Here is a 23,253-nt window from a genome sequence, read left to right on the forward strand (position 1 = left end):
CATTTGTGGTTGCCTCTCCTGCGCCCCACACTGGGGACCCGGCCCAAAACCCAGGCATGTGCCCTTAATAAGAATCAAACCAGCAACCCTTTGGTTCTCAGGCTGGCACTCAATTCACAGAGCCACACCAGCCAGCACTCATATTTTTTATAGTATGCCACATACAGTTTATTAAAAAAACACGTATGACTCCCCTTTCCTGTGTTAGGCAAATACAACAGGAGGATCACCTCAGTCCAGTCAGAAATAGAAATGAGCTGAGGGTGAACTGCAGTTTCAGTATGAGTCAGTTCACCAATGGTTCATCACAATTCCTGGTCATGGCTCTAAGGCTTTTGACTTCAGAACCTAACAGGCTGAGTCTCCTCAGCCCTGAAGGAAGCATCAGGGAAGCATCAGATCCAGTGCTTCCCTTTGCTGACCTGAGCCTAGGTCCCACTCCACATATGTTCAAAATCTGGCAATGTCTTGAGAGAGAGAGAGAGATGGCTGTATGTTGTAGGAGGCCCTCTCTAAAGAGTTTTTTTAATCCTTACTCCAGGACATCCTTATTGATTTTAGAGAGAGGGGAAGGAAGGGAGAGAAAAATCAATGTGAGAAACATTGATCTGTTGTCTCTTGCATGCACCCTGACTGGAGACCAAACCTGCAACCTAGGCATGTACCCTGACAAGGAATCGAACCTGCAACCTTTCAGTCTACAGAACGACACTCTGAGCAACTGATCCACACTGGCCAGGGCTCTAAAGAGACTTTTGTCCCCTAAGCACCGTAAGACTGAGATTTTTTCTACCTTTCAGGCCAGCCTTCCACATCCTACACAGTCAGCTAAGGTCTTATGAGAAAACAGGCCTTGCATTTAGGGCTCCTCTAGTTTCCAATCCGTCCTACAGCCCCAAATGACTGCCAAAAGCTCTTCTTGTATCTCTTTTCTCAAGAGGATTTCTTTGGCTTGGGCTAAACCTGCTCCTTAGCCTGTGCCCAGAAACAACAAATGTCCCCTGGAAAGGAAATGGCCATGATCATCAACTCACTTAGAAAGAGTTCTAGCCTTTGGAAATTTTAGTTCATATCATCCTCCTTGTTTCCATAGCTCTCCAACCAATATTATTTTTCTAATGCATGACGTGTTTTATTTTTCACGTTGTTGTTGCAGGAGTTTAACTTGCTATAACATTACATCCCACTGAGAGGAGAAAGACCCTTATAAACTCTGGAAAGAATCAACCTACAGATGAAGGACCTCGAAATCAAAAGAACAACGGACTAATTACATAAAAAGGTGAGGAAAACGTGTACCTGTGAGGGCATCACAACTGGCAGACCGATTACTGCACTGGCAGGGTAGGCAGCCACTCTTACTAAAGCCATAATATCCATCTTGGCATCGATCACATGTAGAGCCGGTGACACCCACTTTACACTGGCATTTCCCAGAACTGCAAATAAAAGCAAAGACAATAAGCAAAAGTAAATGAATCTGAAAGTTTTGTTGCCTAACATTCCATCATATGATGTTCTTAATGTAGAAATTATTTTGAGTAGATTCTAGAAGTACTGATTTTTATTCTTAATATAATAAAAATTAAACAGTTTCATGACTATATAAATTCAATTAACACAGATACTAACACTAATAATTTGTGACAGTTTAAACCTCTGAACTCAGATAGTTTAATACAAATGATAAAGGAGCCATGGAGAGAAACTATAAGTCCCAATGCTTAGAAGTCCTTCTTTATTGAGCAGCAGGGCATAGGACTGGCGCTACAGCCACATCTCATTCCGAATCATTCCACAGTTCCGTCAGCACCCACGTGGCCCAAATCTGGAGGTGAAATGCCCTCACCCAACTTAGCTTCTGCATGAAGAATATGAAGACCAGAATCTTAATGAATGCGTCAACCAATTTCCATTTAGATGCTGGAAACAATATAATTTTCTACTTTAGGTAAAAACTATATTAATATATATCTGATAATAAAACTGGAATTCACAGTTATATAAAATGACTATAATGGTGATACCTATCACTTTCTGGATTAAACCCATATAAAAATTCTAAATTGCCAACTCAAAAGGATTAAAAATCTAAAGTAAGAAAAATAGTTTATTTAGTACCCCATCTCTTCCTGCTAACCTATTTTCTTTTCTTGGATGTCCATGACACTGATATCACCTCCTTCCAATCAGTGAAACTTAACCTCTGTGGCCACTTCCAACCTCTGTTGCCCCATATACCCTTTGGATCACTCACCCAAACCTGCGTAAATCACCACTCCCTGATAAATTTCACTTGGTATTATTTCCTCTACAAACATCTCTCTTAGAATGTCTTTCTTCCTCCACCTCTCAAAAATTTTCCTTTCAGGTTCATCTTTGTCTATGGAAGGTTTCTCTGAGTGGTCTAAAGTGATCTTTTGGCTTCCTAATTTCACATTCTCTGCACCATAAATTTTAACCTTAATTATGGTCTGTTCTATATTCTTTCATATATGTAACTCATTTCTCTAGTTAATTTGTTGAAGACCTGAGGCAAAGACTGTATCCTGCAGTTATTTTTTATTATCCTCAAGACATTTGCTCAAGCCTATGGATATTGTACTGTAACTATTTTCATTTCGTACATCTTACTTGGTAAGTTTGCTGAGTCCCGGAACCATATCTTAGCCACCTTAACATCCTAAGAGTCTCATATAGTGCCTGGTCTGCTGTAAGCAGTTAATTCATACTTGACAAACAAATGCTCAATAAATATACAAACTGAGTTTTAGAATTAAGTACTGGAAGGGAAAAAGAAAGATGAAGGGCTAAACTAATCACTAGGATTCTCAGAAAAGCTAGTTCTTTCTCTTTTTTCCAATAGTATAACCCTTCTTTATATGCTCATTCTGCACCTCAAATTTTTAGGCTTCATCTGAGTAGATCTTGTTATCAGTCTTGTGGATGGGAGATAATCTAAGGTAGAACTGCTTTTCAATATATATATATATATTTAGAGATTTAGCTCCTAATAATGAGCCTCTATGGTGTTGTTCATTTTAGTTCAGGAGCCCAAGCTCAAATTGTTAAATACTTACACAGCTCTTACACGTACCATCAGTTAAAGGAATCCCCTACTACTCCCCGTATTCCTATTTCTGTAGTAAAAATAGAAGTTCTAAGTTTAAGAGTTATTGGAACTTTGGATTGAAATGAACTTTGAAAAATGGAAGTAAAGCAACTTTCAACTGTGTATTTTACTTGTACCATACAAATGTAAGGATTTTAAAAAAATATGTAAGATATGGTTCTCTGTTCATCAGCATTCCCTGAGCAAAATAATAAGGCTTTTCCCTTCTATTACTATAAAAGTACTTTGAGCAGCTGGAATTGAAGTTTATTCTCTCTCTCTCTCTCTCTCTCTCATTTATCATGGTTCTCTGCAATATCTCAGAGTATGCCAAAAAGGAGAAGAACAGTTCTACATGGAATATTTTTTAGGGCTTTCGTCAAACAAAACCAATCCAGAAGAGAAAGAAAGCCAAGCTCATGTAAGAGTAAATACTTAACATATCTTAGAGCCTTGTATTCTGAGAAGTAACCTATCAAAATCTGTATTTCTATCTTAAAGCTGCCTAGTGTACTGGGCTATTCAATTTCTTGACTAACAAAGAATTTTATAGAAAATGTAAAATGGAAGCATCTGAAAGCAAGCAAGATGATGATTATGTTGATGATAAAAACAATGAGCCATACCCTGGCTGGTGTAGCTCAGTGGATTGAGCGCGGGCCTGCGAACCAGACAATCGTAGTTCGATTCCCGGTCAGGGCACATGCCTGGGTTGCAGGCCAGTTCCTTGCAGGCTAACTACCAGCAGGGGATGCACAAAAGGCAACCATACATTGATGTTTCTCTCCCTCTCTCCTTCCCCTCTAAAAGATAAATAAATAAATAAAATCTTAAAAAAAAAAAACAATGAGCCATCATTTATTGAGGGACTATGTCAATAAGTACATATTCTCCCTCATCCTCAAAATAACTCTGTTAGGTGAATGTCATAATCCTTATCATACTATTGAGGAAGTTCATAAAGGTTAAAATTATTGTGTACATCTAGTAACTACTCATACAAAGCCAGACTTTCCCATTATACAATGCTACCACCCCTCCTTAAGTTTGACCCTAAATTTGTACAAGAAATTTACCTGCCAAACAACTTGACATCCACTTGGGTATCAAGCTTCGTTATGTAGATTGTAAGTACCACAATTCACCATATACTTAGGTTCTTATCCCAGTGAGCTGTTTCTGCCCTGCACAAAATAAACCCCCATCTCTTTTCTCGCTGCCAGTAAATTGTAGGTCTTGCGTGACTAAAGCTAAGGGGTCTTACTGCTTGAAGAGAAGTTGCAGCCTAGCAAAGTGCAAGTTTCTCAGAAGATGCAAACCCAACTATTTTGATTCTTAACCTTTAATTAAAATCTGTACTTAGTATAGAAGATGAGTATTGTTTTTTAAATATGACAGAAATTTCTATTACCAACCATATCTCTTAAGTAACTTCACAAAAAATTAAAAAGAAAAGAAAAAATATACCCAAATACACGTATATAGTCTCACACAAGAATATCTCAAGGTACTTGAAGATCTGTTAAAGTAAATCAGTATTCATTAAATATGAAGTTCAGGAATATCTTATGATTCACAAGAAGGAATCAATCAATTTAAGTCTTGCAATCTTGCTATACTGTCAGAAAATTATAAAGGATATAATGTACCTTTCAGAGAATGGCTAACATCATTTCTAGAGCCAGTTTTCAAAGCTTTTAAAATGTTAACTAGAATATGCTTGCTTCTCATTGCTCTACAGACATTAGATTATTTACTCAGTATACAGAAGAAAAAGTTATTTTAAATTAAAGTGTTTGCCCAACCCACCACATATGAGAAAACAGTATTATCTTAGAATACCTAATAATATAACATCAATAATTAATGTTATAGTTAATTCTTAATATATTAATAATATATAGTCAGTGTTCTCAAAGTAGATGCTATTCTTTTTAATTTCAGTCCTCACCTGAGGATATGCTTTTATTAATCTTTAGAGTGAGAGGAAGGAAGAGAGGGAGACAGAAACATTGATTGGTTGCCTTCTGTACGCACCCCAACCAGGAATCGAACCCACAATCTAGGTATGTGCCCTGACCAGGGATCAAACCCGCAACCTTTTGGTATACAGGATGACACTCCAACCAACTGAGCCATGCAGCCAGGGCACAGATGCTAATCTTGTAAGTGGACTTGCCTCATAATTCTTAAATCAGAAGACTGATTAAAGCAGGCATTTTTCTCCCTGGAGTATATGCCCCTTAGTTGATGATTTTTATGAATAATCCATGATGTTTATGAATCTTATGATACAGCAATTGACTACTCTAGACACCATGCTTTGCTTTTCCTGGGTAGATTTTAAAACAACAGGAAAGGAAACGCTCTTTTCTCTCTTTGTAAAAAATACACCGAATGGAGTAGGGAAGTTTAGCTGTCAGGCTGCACTAGCAGGGTTTTCCACAGTGTTACCATGGCCAAGCTCTGCATGTATAAGAATTAAATTAAAAAAAAGAATTAAATCACTCAGCAAATATAAAGCTTTCCCTGTGTGACTTCTTTTATAGAATAAAGTCTTTACAACACCCCCTTTCACAGTCTTCCTGTTAGAGACCACTGAATGCTTTTTGAAGCAAAGGTCAGTGATATAAATGCAGAGAGAAAAAAAATAGGCCTGTTAACAAAAGGCTTATGCTTATCCATAAGTCTGAGTGAAAGAACCAAAGACTCACATCTTTATATCTAGAGAGTAAGTGCAAAGAACTGGATTTTGAATAGAAGTCTGAAATCTATACCACGGAGACAAACTAACAGAGAAGTTAAGACAGAATTGCTCATCTGGTGTCACTCTTTATAGATATGACTTAGCTGGTAGTGAAGTACTAACATCATATGGAAAATTATATCAGAAAAGAAGAATATAGAATTCATTAAGAGGAAGCACAAGCCTTGTGGAACTAAGCTGCGCTAAGTATAACTAAGCATATACTACAGTTATCTTGAACTATCCTGTATGGAATTCTCAGGTTTTCTTATAGTATCAGTGCTTAGAGACTGTCTTTATCACACTCATAGGTATGAGCAACTGTTACAAGGTTTGAACACTTAAAAATTATTCCTTAAAATGTAAATAAGCAATACACTTCTGACATAAAGTTATTAATATTTCAAAAGGAAATTCAATGGCTATCTCAAGATGGAGTACATATTTATGTCATATAAGTACTAACCAAAATGTCCTTTTAAAGGTTCTGTTTTGTTTAAGATGGGTGGGTGGAGAGTCTTCAGATTTTCCATTATTTTATAATCACACTGACTAGGGTGGGAAGGGTGGAACACAGGAAGGGAGGTATCAGGGTCTATGGAAAATTCATAGCCTGAGGAGACAGAGAGAGACAGTTCAAATTCCAGCTCTGCTAGTAACTAGCTGGATCAAGTATATATTCTATCTTGGACCCAGTATTTTCATTTGTAAAATGAAAACAATTATACCAAACTCTGCAAGGTACTTAGCAGTGTCTGGCACATACTCCGTACTCAAAAATGAAAGAAATACAGAGATAATGACAACAATACGAGAGCCTGAGTTTTCTCTAAGAATTGTAAGAAAAATGGCTTAGAATGCCTATTAGGCAAAAAAAGACAAGACTAAGTTATTTACTTTTCAAATTCTGTTACCAAACCTAGAAAAATGGCAAGAATTTATGGGGTAATTACTGGATGGAACAAAAACGTGGCTAGGAGAAGAAAGTACATCATGAACAAAGGGTAGAAAGATTTTTAAAGAGATACTTCAAAGTCGAGAAAGGAGCCCTGGCTGGGTGGCCCAGCTAGTTGAGCGTCCTCCTGTCCACCAGCAGATCACAGGTTCAGTCCCCTAGTCAGGGCGTGCGGGCAAGCAATCGAGGTTTCTCACATCGATGTTTCTCTCTGTCTCTCCCTCCCTTCCACTCTCTCTAAAAATCAGTAAACATGTCCTCCGGTGAGGATAAAAAAAAAATAAGAAAAGGAAAGGATCAGCAAAATCCTACATTAGGAAGAACTGGTGCCAGCAAGACCTAATGTGCTCTTACACCAACTTGCTAATTGATTTAACTTTTTCCCTAAATTGTCAAATGTCTTGTCATGTCATATCAAAACACCGTTTATTTTCTTTCTAAGATTTACAAGCTACGAAGTGTGTATATGGCAGACCTTTAGATATCATGTTGTCAATTTTAACTCAAGCACTCACAGAGTAACCAAAGATACAGTTATAATTAGGAGAAATTAATTTATTCAGAAGTCTTGCTTTTCCTTCTTTCTCCTTCCTCAGATAATTTACCTGTTGGCAGTCTGACATGGAAAGAACAAGAAACAGAAAAAATAGATAATTAAATGTATCAATTTTTTCTTATTCTTTTATTAATAACTAAAAACAATTTCATTTAGGAAAAGATTTAAAATATAGTTTGAAACTACCAGTAAATTGTGGATAATATATCCTCTTAGTAATTTAAAAATAATATTGAAAGACAGCTAGAGCTCTGACCAGTGTGGCTCAGTTGGCCGGACGTCATCCTAAAAAAGTGAAAGATTGCTGGTTCGATTCCCGGTCTGGGCACAAGCCAGGGTTGTGCATTCAGTCCCGGTTGGGGAGCATCTGAGAGACAACCGATGGACATTTCTCTCTCACACTGATGTTTCTCTACTTCTCTTCCCACCTCCCTTACCCTCTCTCTAAAAATAAATAAATAAAATCTTTTAAAAAGACAACTAGAAAAAGGTTTTCTGACCAGAAAACCCCTTTACATGGGAAAATAAACAAAATGAATGTTATTAATAATTCTTAATTTCACATTTGTGTCATAGTACTATAAAGTTAATTAAAAATAGTTTCTCCTATTTTATTATGAAATAAACTCAATAATTAAGCATTTTCACAAAACACCACCCACATTTAGTGTTCCTCTATCTTTCTACAATCATGGAGAAGGCCATTATGCAATGAGCAAAGCTCCATTTCTGGAGGGAAAGAAAAGATAGCTTTATTGTTGGAAACATTGGGCCATTATGACAAACATTCCTTGTATTTTTTAGAGCAAATAGTCTAAAATATGTTTAGAGGAAATCCATATTCAGACAGAAATTTTTAATACTCCAGAAGGGTATTGCCTAAGTACAAAAATATTCTTTCATAGCTGATCTTACCAACATCAAATTTAAATGTTTATTTAAAAAGTCAGAGGTAAAACTTACTGGCAAAAAAATAAAAAGTGTCGTATTTCCCAAGCCACAACTTGGGAAGACTAAGTTAATTCAACTAGGAAAGTTATTTCTTACTTCCTTAACTTTTTTTTTAATGGAAGAAATACAGCCATAAGAATTCTCAAACCCACATAATTACTCCATTATTTGATTGGAGATTTCTGCATTTCAAAAGTTCATTCAGAAAAGAGAAAAAGCATGAAGTCCCAGTATCATCTTCTTAAAAAGAAGATGCTCCTCAAATATGTTAACATTTTTATTCTTTCACCTTTCACCACTGTGAAAGGTTTACTCAGTGAACGGGTAATTATTAATACTTGCCTTGTGTACATGATGTGTTACACAAATTAACTTGTAGTGCCTAGAATTTAGAACTAATTTTCTCACAGAAATGACAGCATAAGTGGTGGCTTAGTTTCCAGAAGAGCAAACCCAAACCTGTTTAATTCAAAGTGTTGATATTGACAAGTGCTGGGGACCAAGTCATGTAAACCCAAGTCCTAAGCCTTTGAGTTCTGAACCTTTAGGGGGCAGAATGGTCAGAAGGTAGTACCAACATTTATAGAGTTTCTACTATGGAGCTATAAAGAAAATACAGAGCACAGTTTTTATACAGTTTTTATACAAGCATTACTTAATTTAATCCTTATAATAACTCTATGACATTCATTAGTCTCAGCTTTGTAACTTTCTAGCTGTTTGACTACTATGCAGATTTTCACATCTGAAACATAAGAATACTGCATTTCAAAATATTGTGAAAAATAACTAAAATTACATATTTGTCTTCCAAATATTAGCAGCTCAATATTAGTAAAATATTAATATTCTCAATTTCCCCAACTGGTAAAGTTTCAGCAATGTAAAGAGACTCAATTTTTAGGGTCACACAAGCAGAGGGTAATCAGAATTAGATCTTCTGCCTACTTGTACAATGTTTTTTTTATCTCTCTCATATGTTATAGATTACCTCTATGTACTTAATGAAAGCACATTAAACCAGGATTTAATGTGCTCATCTGAATAGATTTGCAACACTTCTAGATGAAGCTTCCTATGTTAATATTCTCCTGGCTCAACAGTTGCTCATTTAGATATCTCCTCTGATGAATTGGATTCTAAAATAATTGCCAAAGATATGAGACATTGCTTCTGATCTCAGTACAAACCTAAGATCTGGGAACTCCAGTTTCCCACCAGTATCTAGCACTGCTTGCAAATGCCCTATATTCCAGCCAGTTTCCTTGCAAAGCTTTCCCCCACCCCCACCAGCTTTATTGATATATCATTGCATAGCTTTTTATGTCTTCATTTTTTAATTATGAAAAATATCATTCATTCAGAAGTAGACAATTTTAGAGATGATATAATTCAAAGAAAAATAAACTGAACACTTTGGGTTTTTATTTTTTAATTATTTTATTGTATTTTTTCCATTACCATTTAGTCCCCTTATACCGCCCTCCCCTCCCACCCCACCCCCACAATCACCACACTGTAGTCCTGGAGTCCTTTTTCCTTTTTGCTCAATGACAGTTGAGGGGGCCTGGGGAGGGTAGGAGGTGGAAGAATTGAACTCAACATTTTGATACCCACCAGCAAGGCATTTAAAGCCCCTTGAGTGGTCCTCCTCAACTGCATCCCCTTTTCTTAGCCCCAAAACAAGTATTCATCATTCTTTTGTTTTGTTTTTTATTTAAATTATTTTATTGTTGTTCAATTACAGTTGTCCATATTTTCTCCCTCCCCCTCCCCCCACCCCCTTCAAACCCACATCTCTCCCTTGCCTTTTCTAAGTATATTTTATTTTTTATGCTATTAGAGTTGTCCCATGTTTTCCTCCCTTTTCTCCCCCTCCACCCACCCTGCACCGACCTTCCACCAGCATTCCCCCTCCATGGGTCGTACACACAAATTCTTTGGCTTCTCCATTTCCTATACTATTCTTAACCTCCCCCTGTCTATTTTGTATCTACCAATTTTGCTTCTAATTCCCCATATTTTTCCTCCCAATTACTAATCATTCTTTAACTTAAGAGTTTTACCATCTCTATGTATTTTTAAAAATCATATATTTCTGCCTGCTCTTAAACTTTATATTAATAAAAATCATTGTTTTCTTTGACTTTATTCATTTTTTTACTGCTGCATTATATTTCATTGCATGAAAATAACCCTATTTACTTATTCATTCTTCTAGACATATAGGCTGTTTTCACTTGGTATTATGGATAATGCTTCTGTGATCATTCTTGTGAATGTCTTCCAGTACACATGAGCATTCTTTCCTCTAGGGTACATATCAAGGAATGGAACTGGTAGGTAATAGAGTTTGTGCATAATCAACTTCACTAAGCAATGCCTAACTGTTTTCCAAAGCAACAGTAAAAATTTGCACTTATATTACCAATGGAATAATGGTATCATTGCTCTATATCCTCACCAACACTTGATAGCATCAGCTTTAAAAATTTTTGCCAATCTGGCAGCTTGAAGTGGTATTGAATGGTGGTTTTAAATTCCATTCCACTGATAATTAATGAGATGGAACATGGTTTTGTGTTTATTGGCTCTCTGAACTTCCTCTTTCATGCAGAGTCTGCTCAAATATTTTTTATTTCATCTTTATTGTATTTTTTCCATTACCATTTAGTCCCTTTATATCCCCCTTCCCCCACAGTCACCACATTGTTGTCCATGTCCATGAGTCCTTTTTCCTTTTTGCTCGATCTCCCCACCCCCTAACCTGACCCCCTTAGCTGTCATCCCATTTTTCCATCTATGAGTCTGTCCCATTTTCCTTGTTAGTTCAGTTTGTTCATTAGATTCCACATAGCAGTGAAGTCATATGGTATTTGTCTTACTCTGACTGGCTTATTTCACTTAGCATAATGTTCACCAGGTCCATCCATACTGTCACAAAGGGTAAAATTTTCTTCTTTTTTAAAGCTGAATAGTAGTCCATTGTGTAAATGTCCCACAGTTGTTTTATCCACTCATCCACTGATGGACACTTGGGCTGCTTCCATATCTTGGTGACTGTAAATAATGCTGCAATGAACATAGGGGTACTTATGTTCTTTTGAATTAGTGGTTTGGGTTCCATCATATGTATTCCAGGAAGTGGGAGAGCTAGGTTGAAAGGCAAATACATTTTTCATCTTTTGAGTTACCTCCACACTTTCCACAGTGGCTGTACCGATCTGTATTCCCAACAGTGCAAAAGGGTTCCCCTTTCTCCACATCCTCAGCCAGCACTAGTTATTTGTTGATTTATTGATGATAGCCACTCTGACAGATGTGAGATGATATCTCAGTGTGGTTTTAATTTGCATTTCTCTGATGATTAGTGACATCAAGCATCTTTTCATAAGCCTATTGGCCACCTGTATGTCCTATTCAGAGAAACGTGTATTCGGGTCCTTGGCTCGTTTTTTAATTGGGTTGTTGGGTTTTTGCTGTTGACTTTTGTAAGTTCTTTATAAATTTTGGATATTAACTCCTTATCAGATGTATCAGTGGGTTGTTTTTTTATTTTGTTGATGATTTCCTTTGCTGGGCAACCAAGTATTTTTGACATTGATTTGTGTACATTCTTTATGTATTCCCGGAAAAGCAATCTTTGTCAGTTTAATGTGCTAGAATTATCTTCCCTCAGTTTGTGGCTTTTCTTTGCACTCTTTTAAAAAGTTTTATAGATTAGCAAAGTGTTAAGATAGGAACTCTGGAACTCTATTACCTGCATTCGAATTCTGTCTTCATGACTTACAGGCCACATGACCTTAAGGAAATTTTACAAACCCTTTATGCCTCAGTTTGCTCATGTGTGAAATAGAGAAAGTAACAGTATCTCTCTCAGAGATTTGTTGTGAAGATTAGTTAACATGTGTTAATATGTGTTAATGCTAAGCATGTACAACAATGCCTGACACATAATAAAAACCATGTAAGTATTGCTATCACATTAATACTAACTATTGTTGAAGAAATCCTCCCCCAATTCAAGGTCAGTAAGATGTTTCCTAAAAGCTTGTATGTTTTGCTTTTCATATTTAGGTATTTAATCCATCCAAATTTTATTTTTATATGATATGTTAGCGGTTCAATCTCATTTTCTTCTTTATAGATAACCAAAGCTCTATCTTGTACAATTCACTGAAAAGTTCATTCTTTTATCCTTAAGCTTTAGTACCTCCTCTCCATATGTCAGATGTCTTTATGAACATGGTTTGGTTTTTTTCTGGGCTTTTTTGTTGTTGTTCTATTTATCTATTGTCCCTGAACAAACCCCACAAACTAGCATGCATCAGAATCATCTGAAGGGCTTGCTATGACACTGATTTCTGAGCCCTATCCCAGAATTTCTGAGTCAGTGGGTCTGGAGTTGGGCCCAACTATCTACCTAACCAGTTCCCAGGTTGTGCTGATACTAGTCTAAGCACCTTGCTTGGAGAACCATTGCACTAAATTAACTTTGAAAATATTATTGTGTTTATTTCATTCTCTACTTTTTATACTCCTAGCCTTGATTGATAAAGGTGCTTAATTTCCACCTCTGGGACTTTTGCTAAACCCTTAACTTGGTATCATTTCTGACCTAAGAAGGGGTATTTAATGCAATCAACCTCAGTAATCTGTCTGTCATTAAGCCCCATTTGCTACTGATTCCTTTGACCTCAGTCCCCTAAATTCTCAATGGCTGAACTACAGCCATTGCCCCTAGTTTCTTGATGCCTGGCTCCTGGTCCCAGTTGCTCTGCCTTTCTACTTCCCACCCAATGGCTAGGTCCATGACCCTTGCTCTCAACTCTGTCACATGTCAAATGTCTGCCATTTGAGCCCCAGCAAGTCAGGCAGACTTAGTTTTGATACTCATAGTGTCCTAATTTCTGCTTTTCAAATGATTCTCTATGGATACTCTCATTACTTCATGTTGCCTTCTTCTATGCAATATCTGTTTTCCTTGTAGCCTAGATCTGACTTCTAGATTTATGTTTCCATGGGCCAGTTCCCAGTGGATGAATCATGATCACCCACACCCAGACCTGTGCTTACTTGAGACTCATACTGCCATATCTAAGCTTGATAATTCTATTTCAGGGTACAGCGGAGAAAGTCTTGGAGTCAGATAGACCTGGGCTCGAATCTAAGCTCCATTACTTATTAGTTATGCTGTATTGCTAACTCAGCTGCTAAGAACAAGACAGCTAAACTGTTCTGAGAAGTCAGAGAGGTTAAATGTTTAAAACATCAAGCATAGAAGCTTAACAGTATTTATTAATTTCCTTACTTCCTCCTGCTGCCTCTCCTGCATTGTGCAGCTTCCTTAGATAAACAGTTTGGTCGAGAAAGCAAATATATTTCTCTGCAAAAACGTTTTTCAAATACCTATAATATCTGTTTTACTCGACATTCTTTTCAGTTGTAGAATTCTTTAAAAATCAATTGAAAACTAGCAAAACTAAAACTTAAAGAATCACAGTGTATGGGCTAGCAACTGGCAGAAGAGAGAGAAGGGATTCTATTATTGATCCTGTAAGCCAATGTTACTATTTTGGGCAGTGTGAGAAGGATGTCTCTGTCTTTCCTCCACAGCATTTAAAATAAAACTTCTTAAACTTGATGGTATCTCAGATCTCTACAAGAATCTACTGAATGTTATTATGTGTTATAGACCATCTCCACAAAAATATGTACATATTCACCATTACATTTTATGTGCTTCTCTCTTGTTAGGTTAAGAACTCCTGACATCAAGTACAGGAGCATATACTAACCCAGAACTAAAAACCGTGGGAGTTTAATGTAACAGAAAGAACATGGAATATCATTTCAGAAGAACTAGAATTGACTCTCTCACCCTGATATTAAATAGATATCCAATATCTATTAAGTGGGCCCATCATGTAACCTTTTGATTATTACTTCTCATCTGTAATTTGATAGATCATCATCCTTATCTACCTCATGGAGTTGTTAAAATCAAATCAGAAAACATACAAGAGAAAAGAATACTAATAATTGTTAATGACTTTGTAATTAGTTATTAACCTTTCCTGGAAAACTACTGAATTTACAAACACAGGAACAAGCCTGAAAAAACCTAATTATTGAAACACATGGGATAAATAATACCAGACAATTCACTTAATATATAAAGAACCAAAATAACGAAATTAACAGTTTTAAACCTAGTCCTATATACTTTGAATGGCAAAATAATCATGGCCGAAGCACTCTGTACCTTTTCATAGGAATCTAGAAAAACTTCAAATCCAATTCTCTCTCTGGGATTAAAAAATTTACATATTTTGAATGAAAATCAAATCCAAAGAGAAAAAGGATATATAATCCTCTATTTCTCCCCCCACCCTTGAAACATTGCCATGAAAAAAATCTGAGATGGAAAAAGTTATGCTGATTTAATTTTCTTTCAAGGGACACAGAAGAAGACAAAGCCTTCTTTGTGACAACAAGCATCCTTCTATTTCAGCCTAAGTCTAACATAAGCTTCAGAAGCTCTTCTTTTAAAACTTGAGAGAGAAAAGATATTTAAAATGTTAAAGTAGGCTATGAATTTCATCAAATATTCTAACCATAATGCCATACATCTAAAATGGCAGATATTTACGCCAGTGGAGTAAGTTTATTTCTTTATCCTGATTCCTCTTCCAGACCTAAGGCTAAGAACTATCACCAGAAACAACTTTGTCATCATAATAAGATAGTGATATTATCCATACTCCCTTGACTAGCCACTCCAAATAATAACTCTATTGACTCTTTATTTTGAAATAATACTAGATTTAAAATTGTAAAGATAGTACAGATAGTTGTATATCATTCACCCAACTTCCTCTGTTAATTTCTCATATAACTATGGTGTAGTCATCAAAACTAAAAATTAAGTGCTACGATATATTAACTTAACTATAGAATTTATCCTTTAATTTTTATATTAATGTCCTTTGTCTGTTCCAGGATCCGATCCTTATATTTGCTTCCCTTTTCTCCTCAGCCTCCTCCAATCTAATGGTTTTTCAGCATTTCCTTGTCTTTTATGCTTGAAGCTCTTGAAGAGTACTGGTTAGATATTTTGTAAAATGCTCCTCAGTCTGAGTTTCTGCGATGTCCCGTCACAATTAGACTGAGGTTATAAATTTGGGGGAAGGATACCACAGGGGCAATGTGCACTTCTCATCGCTCCTTATTAGGGACTACATGAGAGCCATGTGACTTATTACTAATGAGACCTTGATCACTCCAATGATAACTTTTCATGCTAGGAATCTGTGTGGTAACTAAACTTAGTATGGTTATCATGTTTATTTGGAAAATAAGTAGAGGTTCAGCCACTCAGTTTATAAACCCTGGGACCTACTGAAGGCAGTCCAGTCAGATGGGTGTTGGTTTGAGTCTGTTTCTGCCACTTACTAGTTGTCCGTTTGGGGGAAAATTACTCAAGTCTCAGTTTCTTCATTTGTAAAATAATACCATTTCAATCTGTTGTTATTTTATCCTCACAAGGTAGTATATATAAAGCACTTAGCCTGGCACATAGTAAATATTCAATAAATGTTAATGCTGTTCAGTCTAGGGTGGATAGTGGTAGTAATAATGTTAGTAGTATTGGACAAGTTGTGTGGTACTTTCATCTTAGAAGAAGTCAAGCTACAAATCAGAAAAAACACTATGTGTTTACAAGATTTTTAAGTATAGTAAAATGTCTTGTCGGGTAGATATCTAACTGGAGATTAAATTTGTGGTTTCTTTTTTAGCAAGAGAAGTTTATAATCGCTTTGTCATCTGGGCAGTGATAGAAAATAACTTTGAAGTAGATCCTCCTAACTGGGTGAAGAGTTATTTAAGTTAGGTTTCCCTTAAGTATGTAAGTATACAGTGAACAGGCCCCACGGCCCTTAGAGAAGAGTTTAGCAAGAACTTTTGCATAGGGGAATAGGGGGACTCTATAAAATGCCCTCAAGTAGTATCCTTGGAGCTGGCTTGCACGCTGGGATGTGGCTGTATTTATAAACTGAATAGGATGATTATTAAGACCTACAACTTTGGAGCCCCAATTTAGAGGATTTTTTTGAAAGAACTGAGCCCTGGGACTTCCACCAAAATGGAGGCATAGATGGAAACACTGTGCCTTTTCCCACAACCAAGTTTGAATACAACAAAGGTTTAGTAAAGAAAGATACAGCCAAAGAACAGAAAATTGAACTATACAGAAGTCTGACAACAACGAATCGTACAACTGGGACCGGTAAGAGGGGCAGAGCCAGCAGCAGAACAGGGTTGGGCAGGAAACATCCCCTGACCCAGGCACGCAGGCAGCGCAGACCCAGTCAGGGTGCAGGGCAGACTGACCTCGGTCGCACATTCGCGCACAGTGAGGCGGACCGCGCAGGCCCCAGCGGGCGAACCCAGTGGTGGAGGGCTGACCGCTGTCACACATTTGAGCACAGTGGGATGAAACCCGAGGGCCCCGGTGACACTGGTAGCTGTGGCAGCAGCAGCGGGAGGCAGCAGACGAGACGCCATTGCTCCTCTTTGACCCTGTTCCCACGTACAGCGTCACAACCCAGCGACTGAGTTGCCCTGCTCTGGTGAACACCTAGGACTCCGCTCCTGATACGTAACAGGCACGAACCGTCCAAAGTATGGCTCAAGAAGAACTCAAAGCCCCAGAGCTGATAACTCTAAGCGACCAAGAAATAGCCAGCCTCTCAGATGCACAGTTCGAGACACTGGTGATCAGGATGCTCACAGAACTGGTTGATTATAGTCACAAATTAGAGGAACATATGAAGGCTAAACTAATTGAAATGAAGGGAAATGCACAGGAAACCAATAGTGATGGAAAGGAAACTGGGACTCAAATCAATGGAATGGACCAGAAGGAAGAACGAAACATCCAACCAGAAAAGAATGAAGAAACGAGAATTCAAAAAAATGAGGAGAGGCTTAGGAACCGCCAGGACATCTTTAAACGTTTCAACATCCAGATTATAGGGGTACCAGAAGGGGAAAAGAAACAGCCATGAGTGGAAATCTTATTTGAACAAATAATAAAGGAAAACTTCCCCAGTCTGGCAAAGGAAATAGACTTCCAGGAAATCCAGGAAGCTCAGAGGGTCCCAAAGAAGTTAGACCCAAGAAGGAACACACCAAGGCACATCATCATTACATTAGCCAAGATTAAAATGAAGGAGAGAATCCTAGAAGCAGCAAGAGATAAGGGGACAGTCACCTACAAAGGACTTCCCATCAGACTGTCAGCTGATTTCTCAAAAGAGACCTTACAGGCAAGAAGCAGCTGGAAAGAAGTATACCAAGTCATGAAATCCAAAGACCTACAGCCAAGATTGCTTCATCCAGCAAAACTTTCATTTAGAATGGAAGGACAGATAAAGTGCTTCTCAGATAAGGTCAAGTTCAAGGAGTTCATCATCACAAGCCCTTATTATATGAAATGCTAAAGGGACTTATATAAGAAAAAGAAGATGAAAAATATTAACAGAGAAAGAACAGCAAACTCACAGTTATTAACAACCACACCTAAAACAAAAGCAAACCAGGAGGACAGCTAGATCAGGAGTGGAACCATAGAAATGAAGAACACAAGGAGGGTTAGCAACAGGGGAGTGGGAGGAGGAGAAGGGGGGAGAAGGTACAGAAAATAGCATAGACAGTAGGTAGAAAATAGATAGGGGGGAGGGCAAGAATAGTAGGGGAAATATAGAATGTAAAGAACTTGAGACACGTGGTCATAAACTAAGGGGGGGGAATGGTGGGGGAGGCGGTGTGCCGGGTGGAGAGGAATGAAGGGGGGTAATAGAACAACTGTAATGGTATAATCAATAAAATATATATATTTTAAAAAAAGAAAGAAAGAACTGAGCCCTGGCTGGTGTAGCTGAATGGATTGAGCGCAGGCCTGCGAACCACATGATCCTGGTTTGATTCCCAGTCAGGGCACATGCCTAGGTTGCAGGCCAGTTCCCAGCAGGGGACTCATGAGAGGCAACCATACATTGATGTTTCTCTCCTTCTCTCCTTCCCTTCCCCTCTAGAGATAAATAAATAAAATCTTAAAAAAAAGAAAGAACTGGCACTAAGGGAGTGGGTTCATCCTCCCTCAAAATACTGTAGCTGCCAACAACTCTGGACCAATAAAAGCTTCATTAGAATATTGAGTAAGCATCGAGGGTCAGGTTGTTCAGGGCCAGACAATTCCACACAGGAGTAACAAGCGACAATATCAGTGAACTGATCAGAATCACATTCTTTTAATACTTAGTATGAGAGGAGGATTGAATCCTAGAGTTATTGAAAAATTAGTAATTTATTGGTGGAGAATAGGTTGCCTCAAAAGGAGGACACTGGATTTATGCTGCTGAAGTAAGTATATGAGTGTCAGAGTAAGTAATTGAAAAAAATAGGTATGCCTATATTTGAACCCTGTTTGTAGAAAAGTTTGTCAGTTATATAAGCTTTCAACTTCCCTATATCTATTATATTTGCTATTCCAACAGGCCTCTCTATAAAAACGAATAGCTTTTAAAACTAAAAAATTAAGAACCCTTGGATTTATTTTTAGCAACACAGGAAGAACACAGGTATGGGGACACTACTTGACATTCAGCAGCAAAACTTACGGGGAAGTAAAAATACCATGGGATATAGTGTCGGGAGCAACTACTGATGCATAGGAAAGCAGATTCAATTCCTGGAGGTTGCAAACAAAGGAAGAATGGTAAGCATAGGGAGAGGGTTTGGGCCTAAGAAGGCACCCTGGGACTGAGCAAATCCCTAAATTCAACTTAGAAATGCAAACTACCTTTAGATTTGTGTGTATGTATTAATGCAAAAATCACAAACTTTCTAGAGAATTATGCACAGAAACACTGCTATCATGGCACATCACCATTCTCACTATCCATTCTCTCAATATTCTATCTATTCTTGCTATTACTGCTCCAATTTTGGCCCTCACCAGTTTCCATTCTGTCTCTAATCTCTCCCTATTTACACCCAGCCATTCTACTACTGCTAGAATATGGTGCTGACCTTTCTTCTGCTTAAAAATTGCTTCGTGAATAAAATCCAAGTCATTTGTCTGGCCCTTAGGCTCTCTGTGACCCAACTCCAACAGGGTTTGCCAAATTTGTCTCCTCTGCCCTCACTTCCTCTTCCATCTTCCTCTTCCATGTGTAAACACATCTCTGAGACCTTAATCTTGCTGTTTCCTGTTCTGTAACCACTTTTCCCACTTCTGTCCAAATCCTTTCCTTTCATCAAAACTGAAGTCAAAACCTATCTTCCTCGATGAAATCATCCCTGATTTTTCCAGCTATAAGTGGTATCTCCCAATTTCCTGATCCCCTTAACATTTTATCTTTCTGTTTTATGATGTGGGTCAGTTTTTATTTTGTGCCATATATACACATTAATATACACATTATTATTTTTTCTTAGACCAGAAGCTCTTTGGTCTTTCCATGGTCCTATTCATTTTGTATTTTCCACAGGTCTATTAAAGTATCCTGCACAAAATTTGTTGAACAAATAAACACCCTGGTACCAAATACTATATGAAATTTATATGAAATTGGTTATTTGTGCTATCAGCATATGCATAACTGTTGCTTTGGGGGAGACTCTCAGAGGAAGCATCATGTTCTAATATTATCAATAACAAAACTTTTACTTTAAAATATTTCTATTAAAAATTTAAAACTGACATAGAAGTGGCTTAGTAGAAACAAAACAAGTAGAAGAGTCTGCAACATGGTTTTAGGGAAAGTAACATGTTTGATCAGCAGCAACTACATCAAGTCACAGAGACATGTTAATGCTCACCAAGGGTCACCAAAGGCTGGGGGGTAAAAGGCATTTTTTTCCACTCATTTTATTAAAGCTGGTATCTACTTATTTAGAAGACCGCGAGGGCAGATCATGAGCTGTATTGAATGTAGAATTTAAAACAGAAATGCACTGATAAACACACAGAACTTTCCAAACTATAATTATTTACATTTAAAACTCAATACACTCAGTGCCTTTTTCTGAACAAGCCCCTGTCTGGCCATTTATTAACATTAAAATTTTAGTCTAATTTGTTTTACTATAAACTTAACATGATACTTAGTATAATGTACTTAAAATAGCTTCTAAGACATAAACCATTTGGCACTGTACAAACATTTATTGAAACTAATGGATCATGATACAACAGATGCTGAGAATAATTACCTGCTTTTGACCAAGACAGCTACCTTTTAAAAGTCTACCTTCAAGGAAAAAATCATAAAGTGTACAAAAAAAAGGTAATTTAAACTGGAGATTGATGTAATTGCAAGAATAATAATAGAGGTATAGAATAAAGTTATTTTAAAATAAACTTAAATCTATGAAGCATTGTTCTGTTCTCCTCTAAAATAGCATGAAAAAATGCTAGTTAAGATTTCTTGACTTTGGTATACCATGTATATGCAACTGTCTACTAGACGTCTCCATCTGAATGTCCCACAATCATTTCAGAATGAACACATTTGAAATCTATCATCATCATCTCACCCTTCCAACTTTCTTATCTACCTATATTCTTTATCCAGTGAATGGACTAGCTCTTCACTCATGTGCCCAAGTCAGAAAGAAACATGGGAGTTATTTCTCTGTCTCTCCCTTTTTCTATACATACATCAACTACCTAGTCTTGTAGATTTTATCTTCCAAATATTTCTTAAATTGATTCTCTACTCTCCAAAAGCTAATGTCAATGCCTTAAATCAGGCCTTTAACCTCTCTTGCTTGGATTGTTATATAGCCTTCTCACTGGTCTCCTTGCCTGAGCTCACTATATCCACCCAACTTCTGATAGAGTAATTCTTCTAAAAAGCAAATATGATGTCATTCCTTACTCAGTATTCTTCACTGGATAAAATAATTTGCATGGTATAGCAGGTCCTTTATGGCCTGCCCCTATTTATTCCTCACTCATTCACTTTGTTCATTCTTCAAGTAGTTACTGAGTCTGCTTTGTGCCAGGCACTGTCCCAGGTGTTAGAAATACAACAGTAAACAGACAAAAGTCTCCTTTCTTAGCATTTTCCACTCTCCTTCACCCCTTCCTCTCCACCATTACCAAGTATCCCTTGCCTTCAAGAAACAGTGAGCTGTTTGCAATCTACTAAAGATGTCTCATTCTTTCATACAAACTTCTACCCATCCTTCAAGTCTCAATTTAGATACAACTTCCTCTCCCAAGACCTCCATGAATTGCCTGTGTACTTTATAAATATTCACATTTTGTTTGCATTTCTATCTTTCCTCTGGCAGTAAGTTTCTTGAGCACAGAGATAATATCTTTGGACATGTAATTAACAAATGCAATGTCTTTATTAAATGAAATGAGTGAATAAAATGACAAAGTTTTCCTCAATTATTAATTCTACCTACTGATCAAATAACTTTTTCTTGATCTCTCAAGAACTACAGGCAAAGCAGAAAGTAAGAGTTTATACAAGCATCTGTTATTTCCAATTATTACATGAGATGATTTCAGAGCCCCATATAAATGTGAGCCTTGGAGGTTTTATCATCTTTCTGCTTGACATTTATTTCAGCATAACTTTACTTCATGAGTAAAATTTTGCTCTCTGTCCTGGGCACAGTCCCATAATTAAAAGTGCAAAGTAGTAAATATTTCAAAATACACAGTATAGCAACAACCACAGATTTTATGAAAAGGATATTACACCACTACTGAGCTTCTTTGCTATCTTATGGAGAAAATCTAAAATGATGTGCCTTGTATACTAATACACTATGAATAGATGTTTTTAATCTCAAATATGTATATAATTTCCTAGATATAAAGTCAGCCCTGAAATATTTTAAGAGCTGTATTAAGAGACTCAGTCTCTCACTAGGCATAGTACTCTTTGATAAAAAATGCTATGTGATTTCCTCATTCATTTATTAAATGTACACCGAAATATAAATCAGGATAATATTAAAAGTGAATTCCAAAAGCAAAAATAAGGAGATAGTGTAAACCAACTACATGCCAGTTAAACAGGTTGGAACACCAATGGTGATGCGAGGGGGTGGCCAACTGTCAGTACATAGAGAACTTTGTTGTTACACACAAAGGCACTGCTCAACCCACATCTGCCTCCTGTAGCCAAGTTCTAGCCTCACTGGGACAACTCCCACTGAAATATATGAGCATAAAGAACATGAAAATGAATTTTTTTAAAAACCAGTTGTTTGTTCCATGGACTTTGTCTAATGTATTAGACAATCGGGACAGAATTGAGTCCACTTTCCTACTTTTATTTATTTTTAAAAAGAGAACAGGGAGTTTAAAACAAAAGAATTTGAGTAGGTGTTAGAAGATCAGATTTCTCATCTTGTTATACAATCTTATAAAATTCACTTCAATTTATTAGTTTTTCCTCCTAATAAGGTCTTCTTCTCATCTCTCTAACTCCCCAAATCTTAACTTGGAAGGCACATTGTAGTTCCCATCTTCTCTTGAAAGCCTTTCCTTATTACTTCAGCTCATTCCTGTTCTCTTCCCACTCTAAAATTTAGAAATTTAACACTGTTTTGTATTGGTTTTTAGTAGTTGTGTGTTCTTTAGTCTTGCATAAATTATATGTTTTCTTCGCAAGAGCAAAACAATATTGTTTTCATTCTAAAGTTTTTAGTTCTCTTTTGTGAGTCACCAATTCTACTCCTCACTTTTTAAAATTAAAACAGACTGAACATAGCCATGGCGGGTGTGGCTCAGTGGACTGAGTGCCGGTCTGCAAACCAGAAGGTTGCTGGTTCAATTCCCAATCAGGGCACATGCCTGGGTTATAGTCCAGGTCCCCAGCAGGGGGGCATGTGAGAGG

The 23,253-nt window shown here is 37.1% G+C and overlaps 1 protein-coding gene across 1 annotated transcript in view; it reads right to left on the reverse strand.

Annotated features, from left to right (window-relative positions):
* The window catches only part of MEGF9 (multiple EGF like domains 9), a 94,899-nt gene that overhangs the window by 19,767 nt on the left and 51,879 nt on the right, over positions 1–23,253 (reverse strand). The window contains exon 3 of the mRNA XM_037059159.1: positions 1,300–1,439. Within this exon, the coding sequence (XP_036915054.1) occupies positions 1,300–1,439 (140 nt within the window). The remainder of the gene's footprint in view (positions 1–1,299; positions 1,440–23,253) is intronic.

Source organism: Sturnira hondurensis, unplaced genomic scaffold (genome assembly GCF_014824575.4).
Source record: "Sturnira hondurensis isolate 20B ecotype Veracruz unplaced genomic scaffold, ASM1482457v3 Scaffold0010448, whole genome shotgun sequence".
Classification (NCBI taxonomy): Eukaryota; Metazoa; Chordata; class Mammalia; order Chiroptera; family Phyllostomidae; genus Sturnira; species Sturnira hondurensis.